At 44.3% G+C, this 19174-nt stretch overlaps 1 protein-coding gene across 1 annotated transcript in view; it reads left to right on the top strand.

Moving 5' to 3' along the window:
* The window catches only part of EXT2 (exostosin glycosyltransferase 2), a 129641-nt gene extending 118864 nt beyond the window's left edge, over nt 1-10777 (top strand). The window contains exon 14 of the mRNA XM_089654757.1: nt 10639-10777. Coding sequence (XP_089510883.1) covers nt 10639-10687 — 49 coding nt within the window. The 3' untranslated portion in view covers nt 10688-10777. The remainder of the gene's footprint in view (nt 1-10638) is intronic.
* Nucleotides 10778-19174: the final 8397 nt, after the last annotated feature.

Raw genomic sequence — 19174 nt, 5'->3', positions numbered from 1 at the left:
GGCTATTGGGCTGTTTACTGGGGGTCTACCAGATGATCAGAACAACGACCAACTGAAGGAGTTTACATGACAGGCTGACAGCACTGCTGCTAATTTCAAGGCAGGATCTACAACAGGAAGTTTGGTTACTGGCAGCATCTCCAGGTAAGAAACTGCAGCATATTCACAAAATGTATTTGCTTACGAAATTTGGATACTGAGGGATATGATACCTAGCATTAATTTGGGTTTATATACACTTTAACCCCCATGCGCCTCTCTGATTGGCGGTCACATGATCAAAAAGCTCCTGATTGAACGTAGAGCTCAAGAACTTTCCGTTAGCCGCTGCAGCACAGTTCTATATATCTTTAGGTACACATATATGCAGTCTCTTGGCGTTAAGGCTCACCTTCCCAGAGGCCACATACATGTGTACGGCTGGTACGGCTTTTGTGAAGAGCTGTCAAACCCTTCAACTGAAGACTTGCTTTGTATTGGAAACTGATAATTATCCTGATCAGTTAGCAACATGTCCGAAAATTCTCTCAGGCACAGAATAAAGCTAAGCTAGACAGAAGCCATTTTACCTTCTATTATGATTTCGTGTTGTAGAAAGAAACCAGACCACCTGAGGGAAACCCCCAAACACAATAGGAGATTCTAAAATCTCTATGTAGATAGTATTGCTTGTCAACTGGAAGTGGATCCTACAAAGTCGCAATGCTCACTAGTCCACATACCAAACTCACTGTTTGGCACGTTGACACCTTTTTTGGCACTGATAACTGAGGCCCACCACTGGACGTACATAGTCCACACCAGGGATCTCCAAACCTTCTAAACAAAGCCCAGTTTACTGTCCTTTGGGCTTCAAGGGGGCTGAACTGTGACCAGTGGGAGTAGAAAAATCATCTGGCTCGGTGGATACTTGTAGTAAAAAAAAAAAAAATTACATAACACGTGATCAGCAGGAGGAGGAATGGTGCCCCATCATTGGTGTCCGGGAGGAATTGTGCCCCATCATTGGTATCAGTGGGAGGAATCATGCTCCATCGTTCTTGTCGGTGTGAGGAATTATTCCCCACTGTTGGTATCCCCATGGTGGGAGGAATAGTGCCCCATCATTGGTGTCAGTGGGAGGAATTGTACCCCATCATTGGTGTTAGTGGGAGGAATTGTACCCCATCATTGGTGTTAGTGGGAGGAATTGTACCCCATCATTGGTATCAGTGGGTGGAATCATGTTCCATCATTGGTGTCGGTGTGAGGAATTATTGACCACTGTTGGTATCCCCATGGTGGGAGGAATAGTGCTCCAAGGGTTGGGTAAAGGCAAGCAAAGAGCCACATCCGGCCCATGGGCCACAGGTTGGGGACCACTGGTCTACACCAAATGGTAGACTGTTCCTACAAAAATACTGCCCATATTTGAATCATGTTTTTTTTATGTCTGATAAGTTTTGGAGATTCCCAGATCTAACAATTCATTTTCCCAGGAAAGCTATTAATAACTGTCTAGTTCTTCAAAATTAGTGCCAGTATTTTTTTACTCCATTTTCAGCATTATATCTTTTTTTTTTTTTTTAGTATTAAAGATTTTTATGGAGGACATTAAAAAAATGATACACAGCTGTAACCATTTAAAGGATCAGTCCATCTAAAAATTGTTATTTTAAGTTAGGTTCCTGGTGGGCTCAGTCAACCACTGGCTTGGATGCTCCAACAGCAAAATCTCTCTGCCATACTTCCTATCTCTGCTCCTGTCTGCTTGGGAGTTTTGGATGTTCCCAGTAACCTTTGTGTGTCCTAACTCCTCCTTTTACATTCTCTGTGTTATAAAATAAATATGAAATCCAGCAGGGATCAAGGGAGCCCATCAACATGGGCACAGCAGGTGTACAGACCCAGGTACTTAACTCAGGGATGGTGGGACAAAAGGTATACAGATCTGTGAACTCGGTACTCTCCAACAAACACTGAAATATCAATTTGTTGGTCTAACCCTTTCAAGCCATGTGAGGAAACATAACCACTGTCAGCTTTTTATACTCTCTGTGTTGGCATTGTATATACTTCCCCTTGCTTCCTATGTGGTCACTGGAACAGGAAATGAGGGGAAACATTTATGCGGGGGGTCACTGCAATAAACAAAAAAAACTAACAGAGGCTCAAACCCTTCCCAACTCAAGTTTTGGTAGGGGTTGGGTGTCAGTTCTCCACTCACCAGGCTTGTGACCCATCGTAACTAGCATAGTAACTAGTATTATGTTTAGCTCCATTTTGTTATATTTGGAACCTAGCTAAGGGATGATGAGCATAGCAGCTGTACAGATCCAGGAATTCAGCATAAGGATGGTGGAAACCTCTCATCATGGGCATAGCAGCTGTACAGACCCAGGAATTCAGCATAAGGATGGTGGAAACCTCTCATCATGGGCATAGCAGCTGTACAGACCCAGGAATTCAGCGTAAGGATGGTGGAAACCTCTCATCATGGGCATAACAGCTGTACAGACCCAGAAATGCAGTACAAGAATGGTGGAAACCTCTCATCGTGGCCACAGCAGGTGTACAGACCCAGGACCTCAACACAGGGATGGTAAGAACCCTCATAATGGACACAGCAGGTCTACAGACATGGGAACCTAAGGGATGGTGAGAACACATCGTCATGGGCAGGGCACGTGTACAGACCCAGGAACTCAGCACAGGGATGGTAGGGACCTCTCATTTTTGGCATAGCAGGTGTACAGTCCCAGGACCTCACCCCAGGAATGGTAGGAATCCCTCATAATGGACACAGCAGATGTTCAGAACAGAGAACTCGGTACTCTCCAATATACACTTAAATATCAATTTGTTGGTCTAACCATTTCAAGCCATGTGAGGAAACATAACATCTGTCCGATTTTTTTATGCGGTTTGTGTTGCCGTTGTTTATATTTCCCCTTGCTTCCTATGAGGTCACCGGAACAGGAAACTAGGCGGAACACCTCTACTGGGGGTAGAAACTAACAGAGGCTTCAACTCTTTCCATCTCAAGTTTTGGTAGGGGTTGGGTGTCAATTCTCCACTCACCAGGCTTGTGACCCACCATAATTAGCCCTAATGTATCAGGTTTAGCTCCATTTACTTATATTTGATATATTCATTTTTTTTCAATTATTTCCTGCCCCTTTTATTTGGTGCTCTGAATCACATATGGAACAAGTAGTCATAATGTTTGAGTTATATTTATGGAGACATATTATGTACAAAATGTGCATCCAAAGCAACGCTGCGGAGGGGGCACTTTCCCCGTGGCATATTTATTAACAAATTTTGTTTTTCGCTTGAAGTTCAAGAAAAATTATATGGGTTCTGAGGCTTCATTTGTCAATCAACAGGGTCCTCTCTCCGCCTTTGTTCAGCTGCCTCCGCTCTCATCTGGAGCCTCTCCCATCCATTGTGATACTCATCAGAAGCTCCATGGGACACACTTAATGGTTTTTGCCAAGACGCCTGGACCTGGTGTCGACCTCTCATATCATACATTACCTGAGCCTGTCACAAGTTTGGCAGGGTGAGGCGGCCATCCCCTTCCTCCAGAATCTATTCATCACATCTCTTCAGTCTCTCTGTTGGGTCCACATCCGGGAAACATAACTGAAACCAAACGTCAAGCTCAGCCTGCGGTTTTCTTAGTCTAAAAAAAATAACAGTCGCTTTGCATGATAAAAAAATTTGATCATTTTCAGTTGATATAGAAAATTTGTTGGGTCAACCTTTATCTGTTGTTGTTATAGAAAACCAGAGGATCAACATGACACTCAAATTCCAGAAGGTATTTTATGCATGGCTGGTTTAGTTTAAAGCCCAACTCCAACCATTTTTTTTTATTTTTTGGATAGTGAAGAAAAAAGTTGGAATTTTTGTGAAGTTTCTGAATATTTTATTTTTGTATGTTGATCCCTCAGGGCCATGACCCTTCACCTTCTGTTCTGTAGCACAACAGAGGAAATCTCTTCAAAGTGAAGCTGGTCTTAGTAGATTTTCATACAAATGTTCATATGAAAAATGTTGGCAGTACATTTGATAATGTCATCAGAGACTTGATGAATGTCATACCAAAGAACTTGTTTTTGCTTTTAATATTTGCTTTTTGGAATAAATGGAATTTTACAAACAAAACCACATTCATTGTTAGAAATTCAAGAAAAAAAATGTCATCCTGCTCCTAATTTTCTCGTCACTACAGTTGAAAATGATCATTGATCAATTTGACCCAACTAACCACTAGAACAGTGGTCTCCAAACTGTGGCCCATGGGCCAGATGCAGCCCTTTGCTGTCCTTTATGTGGCCCTTTGGGCACTATTCCTTCAACTGGCACCAACAATGGGGTACTATTTCTTCCACTGATACCAATACCGGAGCATCATTCTATCCACTGACACTGACGGGGCACTATTTTTTTCCCCTGGCATCAACAATTGAATACTATTCTACTGACATCAACAATGGTGCACTATTCTTTCCACTGGTACCAATGATGGGGCACACTCCTGATGAAGTCATGTGATTAAATGACGCAACTTGTTCGGAAGAGCCAGTGAGGTCACAAACTGGAAGTGTACAGTTGGCTATTTTATTGGTTGTTTTCATCTATACATGCCTGTGTACTGTGTGCACCAGCTTTGTGCACCCAAAAAGTTGAGTGTATTTAATTTTTAATTAAGAAATAGAAGCTTTTAACAATATATATCCAAGGATTGCAATGGAAGGAGTTGGATTGAGAAGCACCAGTGGACTGGAACAAACCATCGTATCTGTGGTATAGGGGAGCCCACTACAAGGGGCAAGCGCATTTAGACCTACTTGTGAAGCCTATTGACAAGGTGAGAGCATGCCATTGCTCATAAAGGGAAATCTGCCTATGGTGATAGCATAAAATGGAGGATTATTAATGCAGAATGGAAAAGTTACAGATGACACGGTTGGATTATCGCATAACAAGGATATCTATGAGAATATATGGACACTTGGGACTCTTTTTCACAGTGAATGGTGTTTATTTTTTTTAAAATACGGAGCCTGCTATAAACGCATATCATATACACGTGTTTAATTATATATATATTATTTTTTGGTATATTTGGGATTTAAATGTTGTTTCTTATGACCCATGTTGTACGATATATGGTAATTTTATAATCTATCACTAGCAGCATCTGTACTGCACGGCACAATTTTTTAATGTTGAGGTACTATTCCTCCCACTAATACTAATGACAGGGCACTATTTCTCCCACTGACACCAGTGGTGGAGCACTATTCCCCCCACTGACACCAATGGTGGAGCACTATTCCCCCCACTGACACCAATGATGGGGCATTATTCCTCTCACTAATACCAATAATGGGGCACTATTCCTCCCACTGATACCAATGATGGGGCACTATTCATCCCACTGACACCAATGATGGGGAACTATTCCTCCCACTGACACCAATGATGGGGCATTATTCCTCCCACTGACACCAATGATGGGGCACTATTCCTCCCACTAATACCAATGATGGGGCGCTATTCATCCCAATGAAGGGGCAATATTCCTCCCACTAATACCAATGATGGGGCACTATTCCTCACACTGACACCAATGATGATGCACTATTCCTCCCACTGATACCAATGATGGGGCACTATTCATCCCACTGACACCAATGATGGGGAACTATTCCTCCCACTGACACCAATGATGGGGCATTATTCCTCCCACTGACACCAATGATGGGGCACTATTCCTCCCACTAATACCAATGATGGGGCGCTATTCATCCCAATGAAGGGGCAATATTCCTCCCACTAATACCAATGATGGGGCACTATTCCTCACACTGACACCAATGATGATGCACTATTCCTCTCACTAATACCAATGATGAGGCACTATTCTTCTCACTGATACCAATGATAGGGCACTATTCCTCCCACTGACACCAATGATGGGGCACTATTCCTCCCACTGACACCAATGATGGGGCACTATTCCTCCCACTGACACCAATGATGGGGCACTATTCCTCCCACTAATACCAATGATGGGGCACTATTCCTCACACTGACACCAATGATGGGGCACTATTCCTCCCACTAATACCAATGATGGGGCACTATTCCTCCCACTGATACTAATGATGGGGCACTATTCCTCCCACTAATACCAATGATGAGGCACTATTCCTCCCACTAATACCAATGATGGGGCACTATTCCTCACACTGACACCAATGATGATGCACTATTCCTCTCACTAATACCAATGATGAGGCACTATTCCTCCCACTGATACCAATGATGGGGCACTATTCCTCCCACTGATACCAATGATGAGGCACTACTCCTCTCACTGATACCAATGATAGGGCACTATTCCTCCCACTGATACCAATGATGGGGCACTATTCCTCCCACTGACACCAATGATGAGGCACTACTTCTCTCACTGACACCAATGATGAGGCACTACTCCTCTCACTGATACCAATAATGGCGCACTACTCCTCCCACTGATACCAATGATGGGGCACTATTCCTCCCACTGGTACAATGATGGGGCACTATTCCTCCCACTGATACCAATGATGGGGCACTATTCTTCTCACTGATACCAATGATGGGGCACTATTCCTCCCACTGACACCAATGATGGGGCACTATTCCTCTTACTGATACCAATGATAGGGCATTATTCTTAGTCCTTCTGACTACATAATCTTTTTACTCCCACTGACAATGGGGTATGTTTGTCTCCATTGGCCACAGTCTGGCCCTTGTAAAGTCTGAAGGACAGTAAACTGGCCCTTTGGAGACCCCTGCACTAGAAAATTGAACGCATTTTCAAACCAAAAAATTAAAACTAACTTGTACTGGCATATAGCCAGTTTTAGTGTAAATTCCATCAGTGAGATCTGTCCCTGGAAGACATCCTCCTCATCTCCTGTTCAGGGAGGTGACTAAGGTCAAATGTCACTAATGGTCACCAGGACAAAATATAGAGGGTGAATTTCCCAAGCAGGGTGGCAAGCACAGGTTCTTACCATTCACTACTCCATTCAAAACTAAAATCCAAAAGTGTGTTGATATTTTTTAACCACCATCAATACCAGCGTGTTTCTTCATTTCACAAAAAAATGTGGCAAAGATTGCCTTTGGGTATCTACTTTCCAAAAAGGTTTCAATTTGGGGGAGTTTGTACTCCCACAGTCTGGTCTTTTTCCCCCTTACATTGTAAGAAAAAAACATCTGTTAAAGCTGAAGTTTACGTATGGTAATGTTTACATATTTATATGTTGGTCCGACTATGCATATTCCATACCTGTGGGGTCCCCATGGAAGCTAGAAATCAATGTAGTAGGCACAACTACTACAGTGATTGCTGCTAGCTTTATTGTTCCGGTGCCAAGTGGCTGTCCTGCTTCTTACAAAACACTGGAAGTTGCTCGCTTGGCATGGGTGTCATTCAGAGAACACACTGCATGTTCTCAATGAATGCAAAGCGTTCTCTGAATGAGATGGATATCATGATGTCACTACCTTATCTCATTTAATCAGAGAAGGTGCTGCATTCACTGAGAAAACGCAAAATGTTTTCTGAATGGCACCCTTGTCCACAGAGGACCCGAAAGCTAGTGGAGATCACTGTAGTAGTGTTATCTGCCACAGTGATTTCCACTTTCCATGGGGATCTCACAGGTACATACACTCACCAGCCACATTATTAGGTACACCTTGCTACTGCCAAGAAAATCTCTCCCACACATTACACCACCACCAGCCAGAACCGTTGATACAAGGCAGGATGGATCCACCACGACACCACCATCAGCAGCCAGAACCGTTGATACAAGGCAGGATGGATCAACCACACCATGACACCACCAGCCGGAACCATTGATAGAAGGCTGGAAGGATCCACCACACCATGACACCACCACCAGCCTGAACCGTTGATACAAGGCAGGATGGATCCATCACACCATGACACCACCACCACCAGCCAGAACCATTGATAGAAGGCTGGAAGGATCCACCACACTATGACACCACCACCAGCCTGAACCGTTGATACAAAGCAGGATGGATCCATCACACTATGACACCACCACCAGCCTGAACCGTTGATACAAGGCAGGATGGATCCATCACACTATGACACCACCACCAGCCTGAACCGTTGATACAAGGCAGGATGGATCCATCACACTATGACACTACCACCAGCCTGAACCGTTGATACAAGGCAGGATGGATCCATCACACTATGACACCACCACCAGCCTGAACCGTTGATACAAGGCAGGATGGATCCACCACACCATGACACCACCACCACCAGCTGGAACCATTGATACAAGGCTGGAAGGATCCACCACGCCATGACACCACCACCAGCCTGAACTGTTGATACAAGGCAGGATGGATCCACCACACCATGACACCACCAGCTTGAACCATTGATACAAGGCAGGATGGATCCACCACACCATGACACCACCACCACCAGCCAGAACCATTGATACAAGGCTGGAAGGATCCACCACGCCATGACACCACCACCAGCCTGAACCGTTGATACAAGGCAGGATGGATCCATCACACTATGACACCACCACCAGCCTGAACCGTTGATACAAGGCAAGATGGATCCATCACACCATGACACCACCACCAGCCTGAACCATTGATACAATGCAGGATGGATCCATGATTTCATGTTGTTTATGCAAAATTCTGACCGTACCATTTGAATGTCACAGCAACCAGTCTGCCCATTCTCCTCTGACCTCTGACATCAACAAGGCATTTCAGTCCACACAACTGCCGCTCACTGGATATTTTCTCTTTTTTGGACCATTCTCTGTAAACCCTAGAGATGGTTGTGTGTGAAAATTTCAGTAGATCAGCAGTTTTTGAAATACTCAGACCAGCACATCTGGCAGCAGCAACCATGCCACGTTCAAAGCCACATAAATCCCCTTTCTTCCCATTTCTGATGCTCAGTTTGAACTTCAGTAAGTTATCTTTGCCACATCTAATGCCTAAATGCATTGAGTTGCTGCCATGTGATTGGCTGATTAGCAATTTATGTTATCAAGCAATTGAACAGGTGTGCCTAATAAAGTGGCCGGTTTGTGTACCTACTTACATTGGCCCAAGATGGACAGAGGGTACAGTTATGCATGGCCGAGTAACTGTCAGTCAAACTATCACAGCACTAAAAAATGGCCTGGTATTTAAGAGATGATGCAGACTGCTACTCAAGTGGTTAAGCAGATGAACTCTCCTGCTCACACCAAAGATGAATATTGTTTTTACCTTTAAAGGAGACCCTGTCATTTCTTAAAAAAATCCTATCTGAGATTCCCTGTGATAGAAGAGGTAGCCCATAAGACCCTTTGGCACTGGACATTTCCAGAAGTGTTGGATGTCTGGACCACCCACCATGTGCTGTGGCTCCATTCTTCTACCTCTACCCCACTGCTGTGTCCTGTAGTTTCATAGGGGTCAAAGAATTGAACCACTCTCTGGGGCCAGAATATAGGAATCTGACACTCCAGGAAGTGTCGAAAGCTGAAAAGAAAGATAGAAAACATGGGCCACCGGAGAGGTGAGTTTAACCAGTGGTGTATTTAGGTTTTGTGCTGCCCTAGGCAACACAAAAATCATCTGCCCCCACAGACACCAACCAACACAACCCCCCCTTCCCCCTCCTGCAGAGAAAGCCTGACATTGACCAACAACACCCCCGGCCCCCACCCACGAGAGCCTTCCACTACCCCCCCAATGACAGAGAGACACTCAACAACTCTGGACATCCCCAGGAACGAGAGTCAGGCTCTGCATACACCATCAAGCAGCCCACAGCCTCTCTCGGATCCCACCTGGTTCCCATGGTGCACGTGTCCCTTCTTTTATCCCTTCTTCTGGGGGGGAGGTGCTGCCCCCCTGAAAAATGCCACCCTAGGCAAGTGCCTTGTGATAAATACGCCCCTGAGTTTAACATTCTGTTCTACAGGGAGCTTCAAAATGTTTAGGGATCAGCAGGATATGTGAACATATTGTACAATTTTAGGGTTTTTCTTAAAAAAATAAAGTTCATGGTTTTGTTTTTTTTTGTTTTTTTTAGGAACCAAAATTTTAATAGTTCATAGGCGTAATACATACAGAGATGGCAACAAGGCTATGTACAACTTATTCAATTAATACTTTAATATTAAAATGTCTTCAACCCAGTTATGTTAAGCAAAGCAAATAACACTATGCAAGCCAAACTTCTAGGAAGAGGAACAGGGTCACCCAGAGGATCATACCTCCTTCACTCACTCGCTTCTCCTACACTCAACGTTTTGATTCTGCTTCCAAAAAAAAAAAAAATTTGAAAAAGCGGGTTTTGCTCCAAAATGAAAACTGCTCTTCAGAATCAGTAGTATTTAAAGGGGATGTCCTTCTAGCTGCAGAAATCTTACATGAAAAGTACCTCAACAACTACAGGCAAAGTACAGATGTATAGCCCCACTCCCCTTTCTGTAATAAATTATAATTAGGTACAGACATTTGGTAGAGACCTACTACAGACTGTGATAACACTGATTTTAATTACATTTCTTTTAGCCATTATACATCAATTCAGCCATTTGAACCACTCAGAGACCGAAGCTGACCTGACACACCATTAAAGAAGATGTAAAAGGTTTAGTGGATGACATGTAGTTTCCTAAATGTGTATCATAAACAATTTTTTAATACTTTATTCCACTTTTTTTTATCATGTTGCACCTTAATGCTGTTTATCTCTTGCAGCCTCTTTGAAGGCCACTTCATGTCTATGTGCACTCCGGTGATGGCCGCATGACATGTTTCAGGATCAGTTTTCTGATGGTGACAACAGCGAATCAGGCCTTTAGAATGTGGGTTGAAACAACCTCTCTTAGTCTTCAGTGAAAAACAGGGTGACTGGAAGACAACACAGGTGCATGATTGTGAGATAGACAGACTGTTGAGGAAAATGTATCGGAGTTGTAATGGTATCTGGCTTCTGGGACAGGAGCTTCTCCTCTCCTCAATCATATAGTACAGGACACAGGCTTCCAATAATCAAAACCGTGGGTTATACGCTGGCACCTTCAGGTTGGGGCAATGGCAAAAAATGTCAGGACAGCCCATATAACCCCTCCCATTCCCAACAATCCTCAGTTTTTTTTTGCTAGTGTCCTCTGTCTACTGAGATCAGGTTTATGGCTTAAAATTCTGATTCTACCTGTAAGATCCAGGACTTCTCCAGGACTTCCTCCATCCTCTGTAACTCACTACCCCAATCTATCAAACTGTCACCTACCCTCCTCACCTTTAGGCGCACCCTGAAAACCCACCTCTTCAGGGAAGCCTACCCCACCCTCACTTAACAGTCGATCTCCTCCACTCCATCCCCCACAGCCACTTCCTCCTGTACCTCTACCCCCTCCCTCCTAGATTGTAAGCTCGAAAGAGCAGGGCCCTCGAACCCCTCGTGTATTGTTTTGTTAATGTATTGTCTCATGTACTGTCCCCCACTATAATGTACAGCGCTGAGCAAACCTGGCGCTATATAAATACTGTATAATATTAATAATAAGATTGAGAAGACTACACTCTGTTCTTTGCATGGAAAAGTCCTTTCTTCACTTGGCTACCTCTAAAGTTATTGCAGCTAATTCTGTCAACTTCTGAAAAGGTTGCCCCTTGGCAGCACCTCTGAGAACCGTATTCCCTTGTCGACTGAAGACATATAGCCTTCCTGTAACTTTGTCTTTTGGCAATGGACTCTGGATCTGGTGCTCACCCTTGGTTGGGCAGTACAGCAAGGTGCAGGTAGCCTTAGGGTGCTCTACAGGTCCAGGGCAGTGGCAATTTGAACCAGTGCGACCCAGTCCTAGAAGACCCTCTCTAAGAGGAGGGGATATGCTCTCCCGAAGTAGGGAGTCCCTACCTTTCCCCTGGAAAATAGCTAGTATCCTGGTGTAGTGAGTCTGGGTCTTGGCCCATTTTCCTCTGGGTCCCCCCTCCCCCAGCCTGGAGGTAATCCCTGGACACTGGTCCCCTGCTTTAGGCACATAGGGGTGGGCAACAGGAGTTTTCTTAGTCTGCGTCAAACTTTGTACCCCAACAAAACACTGATTTTTTTGTTACATTTTTAATTAAGCCTAGTACACACTGTTCCTCATCCTAAAGCCTTGATGAAGGGGGCAGTTTCTGGTACCAGAATACTCATTCCTGATACTGGCTCACTTCCTCTAATAAAGAACCATGCAGAGGTATGGCATCCCAGGCTTGCCTTTGAGTGCGAACATGTCAGTTGAAGGTCAAAGTGCTGTGAAGCCTTCCAATGAACCTAATCTCCAAAGATCAATCTGTTACTTCTTCTTTGAGTAGCTAGTTTAATTAGAGCGTTCATTTAAATGCGAATGAGATACTTACAAAAGGCAGTGACAGGTAAAGGGATCAAGGGCTGTAGGCAATTATACAGCCCAGTAACTGAGCATGTGTGCCTGCAAAACTTTCATCATTTATTCTGAAAAATATTCTCTGGCTTTCAACACTTCCTAAAGTGTCGGACACGTGTTCCCATCTCACATTGTGGTTCCATCTTCTCCTATGGCACTACAAAACACAGCAGTGAGGGGAGGCTGAAGAATGGAGCCACAGCAAGCAATGGGGGACCCAGACATCCAATGAAAATTGGTAACAGCTGCTCCAAAATCAGCTATACTCCGTATCTATGGAACCAAAGCTTTGGTCCCAAAAGGGCCCATTGGCACCCCAATGTGCTAAGGCAACACACATGCATTCAAGAGCGCCATAACACGTTGTAGTGCAGTGGGTTGCCTACTAAAAAAAAAGTAATGTAGGATTTTTACCAGGTTAGAGTGCATTAACAGCCCATTTATTTGGGCTGCTTTAACACACTACATGTTAACACATTGGGGTTGATTTACTAAAGACAAATAGACTGTGCACTCTGCACGGGCAGTTGCTCCAAGGCTTAGTAAATGAGGTGAAGCTTCTTTTAGCCAAGAATACCCAATCACTTGCAAGGAAAATAAAAAAACAGCATTTTTGCTTGCACATGATTGGATGATGGAAGTCAGCAGAGATTCTGATCATTTACTAAGCTCTGGAGCAACTGCTCTTGCAGAGTGCAATTGGAATTTGCAAAGTGCACAGTCTACTTGCTTTTAGCAAATCAACCCATTGCTAAGAAAATGAACCTTCAAAGTTGACCTGGTGGGATTTTTTTTTTCTTAATGTCAATAACCAATCACATAGCTAAATACACACCAGAAATACATACGTTCAAGTTGCCTATATGTCAAAGGACTTGTCATTTTGTGTAGCTGGTGTTGTGTTCCAGGAATCCCCATGAAGTCCTTGACCTGAATTGCAACAGCAGCATAGCTTGGTCAAAGACACACCACATGCCTGGTGATTGGATAATGAAGAACCAGCAAGATCTTGAAATGCTCCCAAGGATGACTTGATGGACAAGTTATTTTTTTTCTGCAATCACTTTTCTTGCTGTTAGCACAATCTGATTGGCTCAGATTGCTGACGCTCCCTTTCCCAGTCTGAGTGTTGCTGTGCAAGTGGCTGATATAAAGACAAACGTGGGTACTTAAACTACCTGCCATTAAATTATATAACAAAAAAAGCAATAAGAGCCACATATCAACACTGACATACTATGGTGGCGCTGCTCAAGGCATCACTATGGTGTACTTCCTCCACCTTGGATCCTTCGCAGTTTAATATACACCAGTTCCAAGGAATTAGTAGCTGAACTCCAAATTATGGCCTCATGATCAGCTTTATTGCTACAGCACCATCCTCCAAAACTCCTCCTGGAGGTGCATAATTGAGTTAACATTTAACCTCTTGCCACCCACATAATGTATATGTTTAGTGGTAAAGAGGGTAGACTTTAACTCTCACACATTGCACATGGCCAAGGTTTCTGTGCTGAGAATGTGCTCATTGCGCGCTCCCAGCACAGTGACCAAGCTGTCATAGACAACGCTTGGGATCTAGTCATGATCAGGAGCTGTTGGGATAGGCTAACGATCATGTGACCACTGTGACAGCCAATCAAAACTGCTTCAACTTAGAATGTTACAATTCTCCAACTGATAGCTGCTACAGCACCCCCCTCACTCCTTGCCATTTCCAAGAATGTGTGTAATGGGAGTACTATATGTAGGCAATCACAGCGTTCACATGTTCAGTCTTCCCAAGACCACTTTAAGAAACCCCTGGCCTGGACAGGAAAGAGTTGAACTCCTTCATGAATGAAACACTTGGGACCAGGGGCGGACTGACAACTCATGGGGCCCCCGGGCAATAGGGGATCATAAGGCCCCTGTGTCCTTGCCCAAACTCAAACAAGCCTATGAAAAAGGTACCAGGGGCATCTCATGGGGCCCCCTACTGACCCCGGGCCGTCGGGCAGTGCCCGAGTTTCCAAATGGTCAGTCCACCCCTGCTTGGGACGAGCCTGTACGGAACACTAACGTGGCCTCCATATGATGGCTTCCTTCATTCTAGCCAACCAACATCTGAAAGGATTTCCACTGGCTTTGAAAGTCGTCTTGACCCAACCACAAACCAATCTCTGTCAGAAAAGTTCTCCAACAATTGCTCACTGTTAGTAATCTGCCTACTTTGGGCATCTTGTAGAAAGACTGGCATTGGGCAGGAATATTTAATGGCCAATTTTAGATTTCCAAATGGTTGTCACTTACCAGCACTCATGTCTCTGAAATGGGACTTTGTAGTGTGACAAATGGAGCCACCAACAACCTGAGCCAAGATAGCTCTTTCTTTTATTCGTATGCAGAACTGCTTTCAGGGCCAGGAGGGCAAATGACCCTGGCCGGTGATCAAATTGTGTTTTAGCTTTATTGGTCCTTAAAACACAGCCCTGAAATTTGGCCCCACGTCCCAGCCACAGCCGCGAGCAGCTCTCTCTAAAACAAGGCCCTGATTATAGTTTGATCCATCAAGTCACTCTCCCAAAAATTCATTTGTTTTAAAGCTTTTTGGAAGGGATACAGCTGTGTACAATGCTGGGTATTTGTTTTCCTTCCAGTTTATGAAATGCTCTTTAAATGTCAAGGTCTGTTTATTTCAACAGTACCCAGCATTGCATTATTCCGCTGAAACATGAAACAGGCTGATCTTCGTCTTTTGGCCGGGAGAACCAAAAAGCTTTTTTTTTTTCCCCCTGTGTTGACGCCACTTCTATAAATCCCAGGATGCAGCATTAGTCTCTAACTTCTGCTCTTCTGAAATGCAAAAGTTTCCTTTTAGTTTCTTGAAATCCTCAGCTGACCCTGGAGACGAGCGGTGTCACCGCGCTAGCCCAAGAGGGCAATTTACAAGCTGGGTTCTGTCTTATTGCACTGAAACATGGAGAGCAAATATGGTTTGCTTGGAGGACTTCCAAACACCTTAAAAACACAAGAAAAGCTTTAATGCAGAAGTCAACGCAAACACTTAATCCGGTGGAAGAGGGGGAACCTTTCTTGCGTGTCTTTCTAAATCGACTGGATTATCATGAGTTATGTGCTCCATTCAACAGTTAGCAACATGAGCATCGCTCGTACTATAACAGTTGCAACTATGATTGCCATTGGTGATTCTACTCCCCATTCAGAGTATCAAGGGAGCCGGAATGTGTCACCTCACTCTAGATTCCACCTCTGGTGCCCATTCTCCAATTCCTGATTGCTTTCCTGAAAATAGAAAACTTCTAAACACACATACTTGGGTGTTGTTTTACCTGCAAAATGTAGTACAGCTGTCTCAGGACTATTGGAGCACTGGCTGCTCAGACGTTCATCCAAACGCCGAACATTTATACCGTTTTTCATTGATGACATTGACAGCTTGAGGCTGTCAATGGTTGCTAAAGATGTAGTGGCCACTTGCATCCTTATTAACCACTGATATCATTTGGCCCATTCACTTACATGGCCAGGAATCCCTGGACAACTAAGAATATGGGTGGGGAATGGCACAGTTAACTCATTTCCTAAATATGGCCACACGGCTATAGTTGGGCAAGGCTGTCAATGGTTGTTAGGTAAGCCTTGAGTACGCCTCCCATACTGCCCCCAGACTCCCTGTACCTCATTGACCTCCACCTCCTCCACAGCCTTCTCTGTCTACCCTATATCTTTTGCGCTGCTCAGGGGCTGGTTAGGTTGCTGTCTGATGGGCCTCCTTCAATCAGAAGGTGGGTCAGGTGTATGCAACTTATGTGAAGCCCTAGTGGAGTAGCAGTGCAGGGCTCACACATGCAAATTATGAAGGAAAACCCATCGAACCTTCTGACTGTAACACCATTGTACTAGGATGGGATTAATGTTACCACAAGGCCACTAGGTTAGGTCTGGAAAGTCTGGAGCCAATAGACTTTAATTAGAGGAGCAAGCTATGGTGTAACTACATTTTCAGAGCCAATTTTATTTTATTTAGATCTATATTAAAAAGTATATATAAAGTCTTAAAGATGCCTCACCAAGATGGATGAGCTGGGCATCACATGGTGTGAGCTTGAAGCCAAGCAGGGGCATGACTTTCCCCTCCACAAAATCAGAGATTAATGTGGCATGGGCTTAGGACTTTGACCTATATTCTATTTATGTCTATCCAGGAGCCTTATATGAAGCCATAGTGGAGTAGCAGTGCAGGGCTCACACATGCAAATTATGAAGGAAAACCCATCGAACCTTCTGGCTGTAACACCATTGTACTAGGATGGGATTAAGGTTACCACAGGGCCAATAGGTTAGGTCTGGAAAGTCCAGAGCTAATAGACTTTAATTACAGGAGCAAGCTGTGGTGTAACTACATTTTCAGAGCCAATTTAGCAACTTTTGTCTACTGTCCAGAGGGGCATCCAACCTAAATGGTGCAGTAACGTATTGGTGTCTACACAGTGGCCGCCATTCCCCATAACATTGAATGGAAGAACTCCCTCACTGACTGATGAATACCAAAGGAAGATGGATGAGCTGGGCTGTGAGCTTGAAGCCAATCTGCATACAGCAATGGGGTCATGACTTTCCCCTTCACAAAATCAGAGATTAAATGGCTAGTAGGGAATTCATTCAGATTTGTTGTGCGGACTTCTCATCAAACCCATCTTTTCTTCATTTGCATATTGACCAACATGTAAAGGGGTCATCTGGACTCCCTAGAAATTAATTTTGCCAATGAGAATGGGTCTTCTACCTATACATATTTGACTAATATACATGTCGCATGGGCTTAGGACTTTGACCTATATTCTATTTAGTTCTATATTAAAAAAAATATATAAACTCTTAAAGATGCCTCACCAAGATGGATGAGCTGGGCATCACATGGTGTGAGCTTGAAGCCAATCTGCATAGAGCAATTGGGTCATGACTTTCCCTTCCACAAAATCAGAGATTCAATGGCTAGAAATTAATTTTGCGAATGAGAATGGGTCTTCTACAGGGACGGACTGACAACTCATGGGGCCCCCGGGCAATAGGGGATCATGGGGCCCCTGTGTTCTCGCCCAAACCCCAAATACATAGTCGAAGGTACAGTACCCTCAGTACCCCCCCACCACTGTTTGACAATGCATCTAGCAAGGAGTCTAGCAAGGAGATTAATATTTAATTAGCAGCGATTGACACAGTGACAAAGGTGATTAACACAGTTACAAATCCAGTCCTTATTGGTTGTTAGTATGCAGGCAGCAGAGCAGCATGGCATCATTGGTTGCTAGGACACAGGCGGCCAGGTTGCACAACCTCGGTTGCTGGGATGCAGGTCACTGGGGTGCACAGCATCACTGGGGTGCACAGCATCACTGTTTGCTAGGACACAGGCAGCTGGGCATGCATTTACATAGTGTGCTTGGCCTGGCCACCTCCACCATAGCAACCAATGACATCATACATCCCAGCCGCCTGCATCCCAGCAACCAGTGAAGTGGGATTGCCAGGTGACTGAGCCTGCATGAAAAGAAAGAGGGGGTGTAACAGGGGAACTGACAGTGCTTCCAACAGATTCCTAATCAAGGATCACCAGGGAATATTTCAATAAAAAAGTCCTTTTGAGATGGTCCTGCCTCTAAATATATGGGAACCGCCCACTCGCGGATGCAATACTCATAGTTAATGCACTTTTTGAGGTACTGTACATTCTCAATAACTCAAATCAGAGTTATGCTGTGATCATTGAACACAGCCCAGGACCAGGGGCGGACTGACCATTCGAGCACTCGGGCAGTGCCCAAGGGCCCGGGGTCAGTAGGGGATCCCATGAGATGCCCCTGGTACCTTTCATTGGCTTTTTCATAGGCTTTTTTGGGTGTGGGTGAGGACACAGGGGCCCCATGATCCCCTATTGCCCGGGGGCCCCATGAGAAGTCAGTCCGCCCCTGCCCAGGACACAGCATCATCAGGCCAGACGAAAGAGATGCAGGACTGTACCAGCAAATCTGTGCCTTATATGAGATTTGTGTGATTAGGAATACATTGATGTAACACTACAGAGAGGCAATCCATACCGACGACATACATGGCTGTTGGTACACGGTATTGTCATATGGGATAGGACTGCCTTTGCTACAATCACATGATCAGGATCAATGAGAAAACATTATACTGCCAGCATCACTTTAGATACACAGCACTCTTTAAAGTGTTACTAAACCCACAACAGTACAATCAGTCTGTAGATGCAGTAAAGCATGCTTGTTATACTCACTGTGGAACCTAAAGGGTTAATCCTCTGCATTGTGTAAAATTGCTGTTTGATCCTGACTTCCAGTGTCCCCCTCATCTCCTGAGCAGACATATTGTGTGGAGACACTCTGCACATGCTCAGTTTAGTGTGTATTGCTAGAGCGGTTTTTTTTTTTCTTGGAAGAGTGCATGTGATCAGCACAGAGCCAATCAGTGCTGTCCAGACAGAGGTCAGGGGTTTTGCATCCTCCTAGAGAAAACTCCTCCTATAATCTTTAACCAGTGCTCTGCTGGACACTTGATAAAAGCCATAAGACTGCTATAAACTGCTGATAAGAAAAGGTATTTAGCAGTTTATATTTACTAAAATAATTGCATTTCCATGTTGT

Source organism: Staurois parvus, unplaced genomic scaffold (genome assembly GCF_062004578.1).
Source record: "Staurois parvus isolate SC_StPar_1 unplaced genomic scaffold, SC_StPar_1.0 ptg000796l, whole genome shotgun sequence".
Lineage (NCBI taxonomy): Eukaryota > Metazoa > Chordata > Amphibia > Anura > Ranidae > Staurois > Staurois parvus.
This window is presented reverse-complemented; position numbering and strand designations above follow the sequence as displayed.